The sequence below is a fragment of the Lathyrus oleraceus genome, chromosome 3 (genome assembly GCF_024323335.1).
Source record: "Lathyrus oleraceus cultivar Zhongwan6 chromosome 3, CAAS_Psat_ZW6_1.0, whole genome shotgun sequence".
Classification (NCBI taxonomy): Eukaryota; Viridiplantae; Streptophyta; class Magnoliopsida; order Fabales; family Fabaceae; genus Lathyrus; species Lathyrus oleraceus.
Genome location: NC_066581.1, coordinates 263,001,599 through 263,016,210, shown reverse-complemented (window position 1 = coordinate 263,016,210; position 14,612 = coordinate 263,001,599). Strand labels below are relative to the sequence as shown.

Genomic DNA, 14,612 nt, shown 5'->3' with positions numbered 1-14,612 from the left:
CTCCGTCTGATTCTCACTCATTATTTCATTTTTATGCTATTTCATCTCATTCTCATAATACATCATCACAACTTTTATTTGTAAAATCATTTTTCATTGTCTTTTTCATTGGGCTATACATGTTTTCACACACACACACATATATATATATATATATATATATATATATATATATATATATATATATATATATATATATATAACTCAGTAGAATCTAAGACAAAAAGGTATATAATAGCTTACCAAAATAAGCTATGGAAATAGAAGAAGGTTCAGAGACTAGAGAGTTGGAATGGAAGAAAATAAGAACAAGATTTATGATGGAACTGAAGAAAGTAGTTACTATAGCTGCACCAATGGTGGCATCGTCTATGTTGCAAAACCTTCTGCAAGTAGTATCGGTGGTTATGGTTGGACATCTTAATCAGATGTCTCTTTCAAGTGTTTCCATTGCTACATCTATCGCTAATGTTTCTGGCTTTAGTATTTTGGTGAGTTATTTATCATCATTTGAATATTCCATCTAACGACTGTGTTGTACTCTTCTAATTTGAGTTTTGATTGATTATTGTTCTTTTTCATTTTGATTATATATGATTTACATTGCTTTAGTGTCTTATATCCTGATTTTGTAAATATATGAGTTAAGGCAAACTCTTATAAATATTTAGAGTTCAATTTAAATAAGTGGTTTTTATAATGGTGATTAGATCAAACTCAAAAAAAAGGGATATATGACCCTCCATTTAAATGAGAGTTTATTTTTTCTCATAAATACAAAATATTCTTGAGGAACAACTCAGAACTTTATGAAGAAAATTCAATTTGATTTTATAAAAATATTTGTTTAATCAATTCTTCATTCTTTACATTTAAGAAAATTTAGAGTTTATTTTGAATAAAATGAAGAAAAAAGAGAGGGATAGATGGCCAATATTCTTAATATGGAGAACTAAAAGTTTCATAAACAATTCTTTATTTTTCACATTTAAATGTTATTTTTATTTTTAAGATTTTTGTATTTGGCTTGCGATCGATTAATTCAAGAAAACTAATTTCACCGTCCACTAATGGGTTTTGTTTAAAGCTAGAGCAAGGCTCTATATGGACTCTAATGGGTTTAAAGCTAGAACAAGGCTCTATATGGACTAATCCAACATAAAGATTGTTAGCATCTAATAGGTTTCTGACGGACAATTATAGTCAGTGTACTAGTATCGTCGAAGTAATAGAATAATTCTTCTCTGTGTGGATTATGAATTCAAACAAAGAAATAACAACGCGATTTAAATTAAATAACAGGGGATTTTCTATTATGATTTGGTACGAAAACAAGAACGAAAAATTAACGGAGTAACGTTCAATGCGAAAAGTCAATCAAATATTTTTATCGAATCCCCTAATTATACATGTTGATGAATTGTGTATCAATTGAATTACATTTAAGCTATAATCTCATGGCAAATTAACGAGACCGCTATACCAAATTCATTGGTGTATAACTCACTAATTTGCACAATAATTCTCTAACTCCTTAGGTCAATTCAAAGTTAAAACAGGGGAGCCTAAGTTCGTTAACTCAAAAGCCACAACTTATAATTATTTATTCTTAATTAATTACTAAGTTGAATAATTGTCCTAGTTATGATCGGTAGAGTTACGATCAATAATTCCTACTCATCTTGAGGCTATTAGTCTCCCCACGAACAACCTGGATCTTTTCCCATCTTCTTCTCTTCTCCTCATCAGTAATCCTCATCATCTAATCAGAAAAACAATGCACAGAGACCACTAATGTTGTTTGAAAACACCTATAAAAGAAAATAGGGTATTCAAGAACTTACCTAAGTAGACGACGAGATGATTATCGCCCTCCACAGTTTTATTATGACACATGTTTCCATAACTTCGAACTTCCCTAGTAGGCGAATAATTCTCACCTCTTCAGAGGTAAGGTACTTCTTGTCATATTTTGTGACCTCCACATGATCATTTGTCTAGGATAGGGCGAAGAGGGGGTCACCGTCAGCCCCTAACGCTCAGAGAGAATCCACTCGCCCCCTCACACAGGCGAACTTCTCCTTCCAATTTTTGTAGTGATTGAAGTGAGATGAAAAGGGGCCTTCACCGACAAACCACCTAAAGACAACTAGCTACCCTTTGCGAGTTTGGTGGTATAAAAAAAAGAAAAAGATGCCTAGAGCTGGAGTAATATCTAGGTATTCACAGACCATCTCAAAAGCCTTGATAAAGCCCCAACTGTTACGGAACAATTGGGTGGGCGCGATATTGAGAACCCTCATAACCTCAATAGAAAAAGGGGAACAATGAAAATAAAACCCTATATCCTTTATAAAGGGGGGAGGTCAAAATAAAAGTATGGAGAGGGAGGATCAGAGGAGACAAGTGTGGTCACCTTATCTGACGGCGAACATGCCTCTAGATTAACAGTATCCTCATCTTCTAAGGAGGAAACCTCCACCCATGTTCGGAAATGGAGGATCTGATTGTCAAAGGTGTAATAAGATCCAATGCCCTCTACTTCCTTGAGCACGAAGAAAGGGGTGGCCATTGTCTTTTTGTTCTTGGGAAAACAACTGAACAAAAAGAAATCACCACCATCATCGATATCCTTAAAGGGGTGACTATAACCCTCAAAGCCCACAACCCTACGATAACCTAAATCCTATTTCTAACATTTCTGCATAAACCCTACTCATTACACATTAGGGGAGAAAAAAATAAAATCCATACCTGAAAAGAAGTTGTGAACGAAGAATCAAGGAGATGGAAGAATTGTTCAGTTCAGGTGAGCGCGCCGAAGCTGAAATTGTAACCTTTTAGGATCCTCTCTAATTTTGAAAAGCTCAACACACTTATGAATCGTGACACTAGCATTTAAGGTTTTGAAAAACAGAGCATCGTTACTTACGTTAAATAGAAGTAAGCATGATCGTCTGAAATATTGATTGACCATTCTAATTGACATTTTGGCTAATCAGGAGACATTTGGAAAGAGGCGATAACGCATCCCTCAATTAGGGGGCTTATGAAAACAAAAGGAGGGTCTCGCCCCACATTGAAAATGCCACCTTCAACTGAGGCATTCACCCCTAGCTGAGAGACTCGCCCCCCATTGGAAAGACCACTTTTAGCTGAGGGACTCACCTTAAGCTGATGGACTTTTCCCACATTGAAAATACTGCCTTCAGTTGAGGGACTCACCCCCATCTGAAGAACTCATCTCTCGAGCGAAAGAAGCCTTAAAAAAACTTCTTCATTTACAAGCCATCGTGCTTAAGGGATAATGTAGTGTTATATTTGTAAGAGTCCTAAACAGGAGCGACCTTTGAGTTCCCGCCTAGATTGAGGTCGTCCAAGTGACATCCTCGTGGAACATGGGGGCTCAACCTTAGGACAAATGATGTGTATAATATTGTTATCCCACATTAGTCATATGTAAGTGGGTCATGCCACGACCCTCTATAAAATAGGTAGTTAATAGTCTTCCCTAGTCATGAGCAGTTACCGCCTCCATGAGTTTTCTAAATTCTAGGTCTTGTCCTTTATAAATACTTCTTTCTTGACGGGGGAAAGAAGGAGATCATAACTTACACCCAACACCAAAAGCAATATGCTAACATACAGAGTCTCTTACCTCACGTGAGTATAGGACCTCTACAATCACTATAACCCCGCCATACATGGCTTCTCGTCGTCGCGGGTAAGACCCTAACACGTCAAATTGTTATAAACATATTAAAGTCTCTGAGTACTGCTGCCCTTGTAAGGGTAACATACAAACCTTTACTTTTTTATAAGTACAAAAATTATAATTAAAAAAAAGTTCAAATGAAAAATCGGTTTGAATAGTTATTCTTAAAATGTTATTTTAGGTATTTCATCATTTTATTGTAATTCTTTTTAATATCAAAATTTTAAAAAATCACTAAAATTTAAAATTATTTCAAATAGTTTTTCATAAAAATTATATTTGAACTACGTCTTCATAAAAAAATTATAATTTTGATTATATATTAATCTTGAATAAAGTATATTTAATTAATCTTTTAATTTATAGAAAATAAATTTTAAAAATAAATTAATACTTTAAAAATTATTTTTATAAAAAAATTCTTTTAAAACTAAAAAAAAATTTTAAAGTTAAAACAATCGAGACCTTAATCAATTATACCCCTACAAATTAAAATTTAAGAACTCCAATCACAATAGTACAATCCAATAAAAGATCTTAACTTAATATTTTTTTAAAGGTTTTTTTTTTCCGTATTCACGCTCCATCAACCACAACTCACGAAATAAATGTATGGGAATTTTATTTATGTATATTATATATTACTTAGTACAATTTGAAAATTCAAAAATTCTCTTCAAATTTCATAAATATATCTTCGGACACATCTTATGCACACATAATTCATTTATTTTTAGCCACACTCAAATTTTGTGTATAAATTTAATTTGAAAATGCATTTTTTAAAAAGTCTCTAAAAATGCATTTCCGAAACCTACTAAAAAGCAGGGGTGTCTTACGACCGTGTATTGTAATAGATTTCGTATGTATTCTTCCATTTTACATTCACAAAATACTAAGGATTGTAGTGTGTTTGTACCTTTTTGAAACCATTGAGGGAAAGACAACAATTGTAGAAAAGATTCAAGAATAAGAAATTTCAAATTAAATTTGGGGATTTGGTTGTGATGGTCCACCAACAATTCCAACTTGACTAGAAAATTGAGTTCAATGAAATACATACTCAAAATTGATTTAATGGTTGACCGATAAAAATTCAAGTGAATTCAATTTTGAAATTTTTTTTATATGAAAATTGAGATTGTTGTGATGCAAGTGTGTATGGGATGAAAGGATGTACAAACACACTACACTACAATCTTGGTAATTTGTGACCGTAAATGAAAGAGTACATAAGAAGTTCTCTATCATTCTTCAATCTTTTGGTTCTAAATTTCAATAGGCTAAACAAATTTTACTGAGGCTGCAGGCCGCCGTTACCTATGACGACCAGCCACCACCACGACTGGTAGAGTGTCAAATAGGTGTATCTATCTAATGAATGTTCATCTATATCTGAACAAACACAATGTGTAAAGGAGTAAGGTATATGAAGGAGGAGGATGACAGTGTGGAAGATCATATGGAGGAGAGGAAGAGAAACAAAAGGAGTCTTTGTTTCTTCTTCCTGTTGTTGGTAAGGTCACAAGGGAAGAAATAAAGGAAGGAAACTTTGTATTCCATGAAAATGACATTGTAGTTAAACTGTTCGACAAAAGGTTAAGCTTTCAATTCAAAGCAAACGGCCTTTTGATTCATTATATATTTTGTGGACTTCAATAACAACATTATACTTTATTGATTTCAATTTCGTCATACTTGTACTCATATGAATTTGCATTATATCAACATAAATTCTTTGCATGTGCATGACTCTTTCAGTTATGTCAATATTATTGCAGTCAGGGATGGCTGGTGGAATAGAAACTTTATGCGGTCAAGCTTTTGGAGCAGGACAATTTGAAAAACTTGGAATGTACACATACACTGCCGTAATGTCCCTCGCCATGGTTTGTGCACCAATCACTGTTTTATGGATTTTCCTTGATAAAATCTTGATTTTCATTGGCCAAGACACTGAGATCTCCATTGAAGCACGTACATATGCTCTTTGGCTGATACCAGCACTATTTGGCTCAGCAATTCTCAAACCCCTTACACGTTTTTTCCAGACCCAGAGCATCCTTTCTCCTATGATTATAAGCTCCTTAATAGGTTTGTGCTTCCATGGAGTAACCTCTTGGGTCTTAGTATTTAAATTGGCGTTGGGATCTGTTGGCACGGCAATTGCCTTCAGCTTAGGAATCTGGTTGAATGTCGTAATACTTTTGTACTTTGTTAAGTATTCTTCTGCTTGTGAGAAAACACGTGTGCCTTTTTCCAAGAAAGCTTTCCTTGGATTTAAAGAATTCTTTGCCCTTGCTGTTCCTTCTGCTGCTATGGTTTGGTAACTATTTCTTATTCCTCTCTTTTTCTTTTCTCATTAATTAAAACAACTCATGGATATTACTCTCAAACTTTTAATTTTTTCAGCACAGCCATTCATGATTTAGCCAAGATTGTTACTTGTTTTATCACATATATACACATCTGTCTTCAACAATTGTCCGTTTGTCCGTCTTCTTTCAGTCTCAAATGGTGGGCATGTGAGGTGATTTTTTTGCTAGCTGGACTTCTTCCTAATCCGGAGTTGGAGACTTCAGTTCTCTCTATATGGTAACATATTTTGATTTCAGCATATGCTTACTCAAGTTTTTATTATTTTCTATATGGTTACATCAATCATTATTATATTTTAGAAGAAAATAAAACCACTAATCTCTAACTTTTCCATGGGTGTCTGATCAGCTTGTCCATCTCTACACTGCACTTCACGATATCTTTTGGACTCGGGGCTGCTACTAGGTTTGTTTCTCTCTTCACCAAACTCTATGGTAATTTTATCTATACACTAATACTAGCATGTAATAATAGTAAAATTAAAAGTAACTCATTTGTTTTGTGTGGCAGCACACGAGTTTCAAATGAATTAGGGGCAGGAAATCCAAAAGCAGGTCGTTTTTCTGTTTGTACGGCTATGATCCTTGCAGTGATAGAAGCTCTTAGTGTTGTCATAATCCTGTTTGGCTGCAGATATGTCTTGGGTTATGCCTATACCCATGACAATGTGCTTATTCATTATGTGGCTGTTATGATTCCTTTTCTGTGTGCATCAATATTTACAGATAGCTTACAAGCTGTTCTTTCAGGTCAACAACTCTTCTTTACACTCCTTTTGCTATACTTTATTACACGTTGCAGAGTTCTATCTATACTATTATTGAAGCATGTGTACAAATTTATCATTGAGTAATTAACACAAGTAACACATGTAAATTTGAATGTTGTTAAAGTAATATACATTTGGTTGTATGTCAACTACGAGGCTTAAACTCTCGTTTCTATCCTGCTGCAAACTAACGAACATATGATCAATCCTTTTCTTTAATAATCAGGGGCTGCTAAAGGAAGTGGGTGGCAACGTGTTGGAGCCTATGTGAATCTTGGAGCTTTTTATTTAGTAGGAATTCCTGTAGGCGTAATACTGGGCTTTGTTTTACATTTCAAAGCAAAGGGTCTTTGGATAGGAATAGTCGGCGGTTCCATCGTGCAGACAATTTTCCTTTCCATTATTACTGCTCGTACAGATTGGAACAAACAGGTCCACAATTTATAAACATGATACTACCAGTATTCAATAAATATGTTTCTCTATTACAACTATATCAGTATATGTTTTTAGGTGTTAAAAGTACAATATATTTGCTTTGTTTTTTTGCAGGCAAAAATGGCAAGGGAGAGAGTACTTGATGCTACGACTTAGGGTGGATGTGTAAGAAAACTCATGACTGATGCTTAAAGTTAATAGGAGCAATTTCTATATTGTGCATATATTGGAAAATTAGTAAGACATCAACTGCAATACTGATTATTAAGTGTTGAAGTAGTTAAGTTAACTGTTATTCAGATTTTTGTTATTTCGGTTATTAGTTGGTTGAGCTGTTGTGTCATCTCATCGCCTATATATTGGGGGAAACTTCTATTTTGTAAATCAGTTGATCTCAGTCATTTCCTTTCTGTGATTTATGGTTTACTCTCTTTAGAACATTTCCTCTAATTTTGCATCAAAATATAACTTGATCTCGTGTAATTTCCCCCACAAGATGGAATTTGGGGATCACAAAATCCAAACTTGAAAATCAGAGTTGACAGATTATTTTAAGATAAAGCATCAGATGAGAGATCATTTTAAGAGCAAGATTATAATCTCAATCCACTTATCTTCGACTATGCAACAAACAATTGTTAATATTGCAAAAATAATAATTGGTCCCTTTCAACACTATAATGACATTATGTCAGAGTAGTACTGTGGAATATATATTAGGCATAAAATCTGCATTCATTCATGTATAGTTCCAAACTATATAGATAAGGACATTTTATTTTATTTTGATTTAAATAATTTTTTTACTTTTATAAATTGACACGTTTTTAGTTTTGTCTCCAAATCTTTTTTTTCCTTAAAAATAATAATGTTAAAATTATGTTGATTTTAATTCCTAAAATTAAAATCCATAAGAAAATCTACAAATTTATTTTATAGATTTTTATGCGGATTTTAACTCTAAGGATTAATCAACATGATTTAAAAGAAAAAGAAAATTGAAGGAAGAAAATAAAAAAATAAAAATAAAATTATTTTTATTAATTAAAGTGAAGTAAAGATAACTGACACGTGAAAAATTGACATTTTGTTATAAAAAATGACATTTCATTATACTATGCATATTTAGACACATAGACAGAAGAGAGCAGTATAGATATAACTATGCAAGACTAGCTTATTTTTATTTTTATTTTGTCTAGAACACTGGTTTATTTTTCATGTTAATTAATATGATTAATGTATGAAAAGAGTGATGGCGACAAGAAGAATAGAGAGCACAAAGGAATGAGAGGCCGCTAATCATTTGTTGTTTAGAATTGAATTTATTCCTCAATATTTTTATTGATCATACATATAGCACAATAACTTAGCCATCATTTGTTACTTACTTTAGTTAACTAAGCTGTTTTAATTAGTCATAACAACTTTTAGTTAGGCCTTCCACATATACATAAGCGAAGTTGTTATTTCATGTGTAAAGAGAGGCATTGCTTTCCTCTTTGAATAATAAAAAATAATATTTTGTCTTTTATAATATTTGTATCTCTATACTACCATGGTATTAGAGAAAGATAATATGATATCCCCGTTCTCTATTTATCTATCTATTTATTTGTGTGTGTTTCTGTATCTTAAAATCAAAACAATTCAGATTTCACTTCCAATCTTCATCGCAAACCCATAATTCCCTTTACATTGATCCTTTGATTTAAACATAAACCCAAAAAACCTACATATGTATCCCTTGTTCAACAACAAATCAAGAAATCTTCATACTCATTCAAGATTATCCTTCAACAAACTCGGATTTCCTTTCAATATATTCATCGTCAACCCAAAAAAACTCACATACACTTCACCTCAAACTCATATTTATAACAACCTTAACCATCATTTTCATCATATCTCAGACCACTCCCTAGAAAACTTCATCTACACATAAAATATCCCAAAATCATCAATTTTCCACCACTTCTTCATTCCCTTCCGAAAACCCTAACTCTCTTCTTTTCAATCTTCAACATCAATGACAGAAACCACCTTCGTTGATTTTTCCACCAATGCCTACAACCCATATTACATTCATCATAATGAAAATCATACCTTGATTCTTGTCACTATTTCTCTCAATAGCAAAAACTACATTTCTTGGGCCCGGTCTATAAATGTTGCTCTGATTTCTAAAAACAAATTGCAATTCGTCTATGGTACCTTCCCAAAACCCAACCTACTAGCACTCTTCACAACTCTTGGGTTCGTTGCAACAATCTTGTTCTTTCCTGGCTCCAACTATCAGTTTCTAACACTATTGCTCAATCCATTTTGTGGTTCGACAATGCTAGAACTGTTTGGGAAAATCTTTGCAATCTCTTCTCTGAGGGTGACATATTTTGTATATCTGATCTTCAAAATTATTTGCTTCCTATTTAGCAAGGTACCCTTGATATATCCAATTACTTTACACAACTCACATCTCTGTGGGAGCAAATTGATACCAATCGACCAACCTGAGATTGCACATGTATCATTCCTTTCACTTGTTGCACCGTCTCAGACCTTCGTAAATTTCACAAACAAGACAAAGTTTTGAAATTCTTAAAGGGCTTAAATGAGAAATACTTCCATGTTCAATTCTAAATCATGATACTTGAACCTTTAACCACCCTTGAAAAGACCTTTTCTCTTATTCTTGGCCAAGAAAAACAACTTACCCTTCCAAAATCCACCACGTACCATCAACCATTATTCTCTCAAGATCAATCCTATAAAGAGGGTGGTCGTGGTTTTCACCAGTGTTATTTCTGAGGCAGCGGTCGACAATAAAATAACACAGATTGTGGTAACAATTAAGACTCTCATCGTGTCTGCACATATTGTGGTAGAACCAATCACACAGTTGACCATTGCTTCTCCAAACATGGTTATACTCCCGATTTCCAGCAACGACCCAAACATCCTTCTACTAATACTACATCTTCCGAGACATCTTTCGATAATCAATTGGTTTCTAGTTCTAATAACTCCTTCAATGGGAATGTTAAAGACCAATATCATCAACTTCTTAATATTCTTCAACACCACTTCACAACACAACACTCATCAGGCTTCCACACCTCTTGATTTTGAATTCAATTCTATGATATCTTCTGTTGGCAATGTTAATGTGATATCCTCCACCTTCAGGTAAGAATTTGATACCTTGTGTTGTTACGTTTGATTGACAATAATGTATAAAGTGTACTAATATGCCGAAATAGTAATAATGGGAAATCCCAAAGTATCGATCTCAACGTATGCGTGGTGATATAAAGTCTGAGTTTTAATTCAGTTAAACAAAAGCAATTGGGGGTTTCATTTAGGTGTTTAATTCAAAAGAGTAAATAACATGTAATTTAGAGCAATATAATAAAGTAGACAGTAATATGTGCGATCATGCTAGGAGGGGTGTTTGAACCTGAATTATCCATACTGATTATTGGTTCTCAATTATGTTTGCTCCTAAGTCCTTAGTAAGTAAATCTTTAATCATTCAAATTAATTCTTATATACATAGTGAATTACAGATAAAATTAAGCATTTAATTATCAAGAACAAATCGGTTTCTATAGGGTATCCCTAGTCATATGTGATATCTACTATAAAATATTTGAATCAAGCGTTATTGTTGAAAGTCCTTCCTAACAAGTAATTGTAAATCAAGTCTCAATTTGACCAAAAGAGAAAGCATTAAACTCAGATAAAAGTAAATCAGATCAGATCAATAGATAATATAGGTCATTACAAGGTTCAATTCAGAATAATCAATAAATTCAAGAACATGGACACCCCTTAGCATTAGGGGGTTTAGTTACTCATAATAATAAAAATAAACATATGAATATTGTCAAACATTACAGAAAGAGGAAGATGAAGAGTATTCAATGGTGAAAAATCCTTTGAAGATGATGCTCCACCTTGATCTATTGCGTTTTTCAGCTCTCAAATCGTGCTTTTTGCCATCCAAAATCAGTTTACCCTTACAAATTCATATTTTTCTACTTAAAAACTCAATTTGGGCTTTCTGCATAATTGGGCTTCCATATGCATATAAACACCTTCCATACGCGTATGGCCTTTATTTTTTCCCATCTCATATGCGTATGGCCCCAGGTAGCCAATATGATCGGCTTGGTTTCATATACGTAAAAGTTTGCCTGCCTGCAATGTTGATCCCATACGCGTATCACATGCCTCATATGCGTATGGACAAAACCTTGATTTTTTCCTTTCCTCTGGACGTACGCGTATTGCCCTGGGTGGTATCATGTGGGCCATATGCGTATGAGATCTGGCCATACGCGTATGGAAGTGACTTGGGAAGAATTTTCCTTTTCTCATTTGATCATGGGTTCTGATGCGCATTTCATTTTGTTTGTTTTTCCATTTTTTCTCCACACCTGTAAACCACATGAAACACTACCCAAAACGCGTAAAATTACTAATAATCACTCAAATGACGACAACTGTTGACTTAACTGGAACTGACTCAAAACATACTAAAATTAAGACATAACCACAAACAAATCATATATTGTTGATGTCTAATTGATGATGATTATAACAAAAATTGTGATTGATCAAAACACCTTATTCATCATTAACCAAAGTTGAATTACTTGAAGTTCCACAAACTTGCAATGCATACACTCTGTAGAAAAATGGAAAGTAGAGTGCTAAGACTATCACCTTCCTGAAACTACAAGAGAAATTATTTTGTCTAGTTCTATCATAATACACAAATTTCCCTCTTAAGTCACCAACATAAAAAGAATTTAAAGTTTACTAATAGAGTATTATCCTACCATTTCAACTCTTTTATTAAAAAATATTTGGTTGCATCGCTTTCATATTTAATCAAAATCCTTGCAAGTGAAAACTTGACCCATTGTTTCAAAAAATATGGTTGGAGAAAAAACATACAAGATAACACTTACACAATGAAAGATTGATTTACAATAACGAACACAACAAACAAAGTAACAACACAAATAATCATAAATAAACAGAATAAGCAACAATGAACAACACACATAGCAAGAAACGAATAGAACAAAGCAACAACATGCAACTTTGTGAAACACATAGCAAGAGAACGCATGAGAAATAGATAATAAAGCGCGAAACTAAAGGAAGAGAGATGATATCGAACACATCAAGAGACAAACGTGACCACACCGTCGATGAAAGGAGGAAGAAATGTCGATGAGGGAGATGACTCTTTCAAGGCATCATTGATTCGTTGTTGATGAATGAAGAGATTAGGAGAGAGACGTTTCTAATTCTAAATATATCGTCATAAAAATAATAGAATTAGTTTTTTTTAAATAATTTTTTGGGGGGAATTTTGACCTTTTTTGAGTTGTTTTTTTATATAAAAAAAAACAGAAAAACATATAGAGTCGTGAACTCGCCATAAACTCGCGAGTTTATACGAGGTTGTATGAGTCTAGCCGAGTCTATCAAAAAATGATTGTATGCGTGATTCTATCATTTTTTCTTCCTAGACTCGTAAACTCGTACGAAGGGAATTATTGTAAATTCACCAAAAGTTATTTTCCCCCTTGAGAGAATTATTTTTCCTTAGGAAGAAATTGTTTAGGTTTGAGCTAAACTTGTTAAAAGCTCTTTTTGAGGGAAAGAGTTTTGGTTCGTGAGCTTCGCCATTTGAGAAAAAAATTCTCCTTCTGGATTCGTGAAGAATAACCAGTGAAAAATCTTCACATCGATTTTTGAACTTTACCTTATACAAAAGCTTAGTCGGTTCGAGATCAGCCAGATAAAAAATATCGGTTTGCTTCGTGGTCAGCCCAACATATAACCATAACCAATTCAAAACTCTGTCTTGGTTTGAGATAAGTTCATGCAAAATCTCGGTTTGCCTTAGAGACTAACCGCTTGAAGCCATGTTCGTTGTTTGTTGTGAAGACTAAACGCTTCATTCCATTCTTCGTTGTTTGGTTGGAAGTAAACTCGAAACTTCATTTTTTTTGTATAAAGGGGTTCATTGGTGTAACCTTCTAAAAGCTCTCAAATATTATTGGATACTCTCAAGATCAATTTTTAGGGAGAGGAGTAGGTAGGGTGAGCATGGGTAATCAATTAATGTGAACCAACACATTTTTAAAGTTATGGTTTATAAATAGGTTTTGATTTTAATCCAATTGATCTAATTAAATCTAAATATTATTATCTTTAAATTAATATTATTTTTTGAATTTAAATACTTAAACAAATTTATAATCTTTAAAAATATTTTTTATTCAAAAATATATTAAAAAAAACATTTTTTCTAAAAATAATTTCTTTCTTTAGAATTTTTTTTCTAAAAATAAAAAATAATTTTTATTTAGAAAAGTAAAATAAAATATTTCTTTTCGAAAAAAAATTGTTTTTTTCTGAAAAAAAAAATTATTCCAAAAATAAAAAAAATAGATTCTGAAACCAAAAAAAAATCTAAAAATTAAAAATATTTTTTATTCTGAAAATCAAAATAATAATTTTTCTGAAAATAAAAAATATTTTTTATTATGAATATTAAAAAAAAATGTTTTTTCCAAAAAAAACAATTTTCTAATTCTTTTTTTAAAAATAATTTTTTTCCAAAAAAGAAAAATTGGAAAAGTATATTTTTTTATTCAGACAAAAAAATTATTTGTTTCTGAATTTTCTTTTTTTGAAAAACAAATTCTAACTTTTTTTTTATGAAATTTTAAAAAAAAATATTTTAAAAGATTTCATAATATAAATTTGGTTTATAATTCCAAAATTATTATAAACTAGTTTATAAATGCAAACTAACTCTAAATTGGTTTTAAATTGAATAAAAAACCTTATGACTTAGTTGATTGGAGAGCCCTAGAGTATATCCTACAGGAGTTTGGTTTGCCTCATCAGTTCATCACTTGGATTATGCTCATTGTGACCACAGTTTCTTACAGATTCAACATCAATGGTGAATACTCAAGGGCTATGAAAGCTAGGAGAGGAATTAGGCAACGGGATCCTACTTCGCATTTCATATTTGTCCTTGCTATGGAGTATTTGAACACAGTCCTCCACAAAATGCAAAAGATCTCTGACTTTAATCATCATGCCAAATGTGAGAAACTCCAAATCACATATTTGACTTTTGCAGATGACTTGCGGCTCTTTTCTAGAGGTGATTGTAGATCTATTAAGTTAATGCTTAATGTCTTTGATTGCTTTTCCTCTTCCACTAGTTTGAAGGTTAATCCTAGAAAACTTTGGAGGTGTTGGTGAAGACACAAA

At 32.6% G+C, this 14,612-nt stretch overlaps 1 protein-coding gene across 2 annotated transcripts; it reads left to right on the top strand.

Moving 5' to 3' along the window:
• Nucleotides 1-220: 220 nt before the first annotated feature.
• LOC127126823 (protein DETOXIFICATION 14) lies at nt 221-7,714 on the top strand. Of its 2 annotated transcripts, none has more exons than XM_051055825.1 (7): nt 221-491; nt 5,497-6,041; nt 6,224-6,310; nt 6,443-6,499; nt 6,605-6,843; nt 7,090-7,295; nt 7,416-7,714. In XM_051055825.1, the coding sequence occupies exons 1-7, from the start codon at nt 255-257 to the stop codon at nt 7,455-7,457; spliced, it is 1,413 nt and encodes a 470-aa protein (XP_050911782.1). In that variant the 5' UTR covers nt 221-254; the 3' UTR covers nt 7,458-7,714. The 2 variants fall into 2 exon arrangements, with proteins under 2 accessions (XP_050911782.1, XP_050911783.1); XM_051055826.1 differs by lacking the exon at nt 221-491 and adding an exon at nt 4,752-5,313.
• The last annotated feature ends 6,898 nt before the right edge of the window (nt 7,715-14,612 follow it).

Coding starts and splice junctions, on each gene's coding strand:
- LOC127126823 (XM_051055825.1), top strand. CDS start 255: ATGGAAATAGAAGAAGGTTCAGAGACTAGAGAGTTGGAATGGAAGAAA. Junction 492..5,496: donor TTTCTGGCTTTAGTATTTTG/GTGAGTTATTTA, acceptor ATATTATTGCAG/TCAGGGATGGCTGGTGGAAT. Junction 6,311..6,442: donor ACTTCAGTTCTCTCTATATG/GTAACATATTTT, acceptor GTGTCTGATCAG/CTTGTCCATCTCTACACTGC.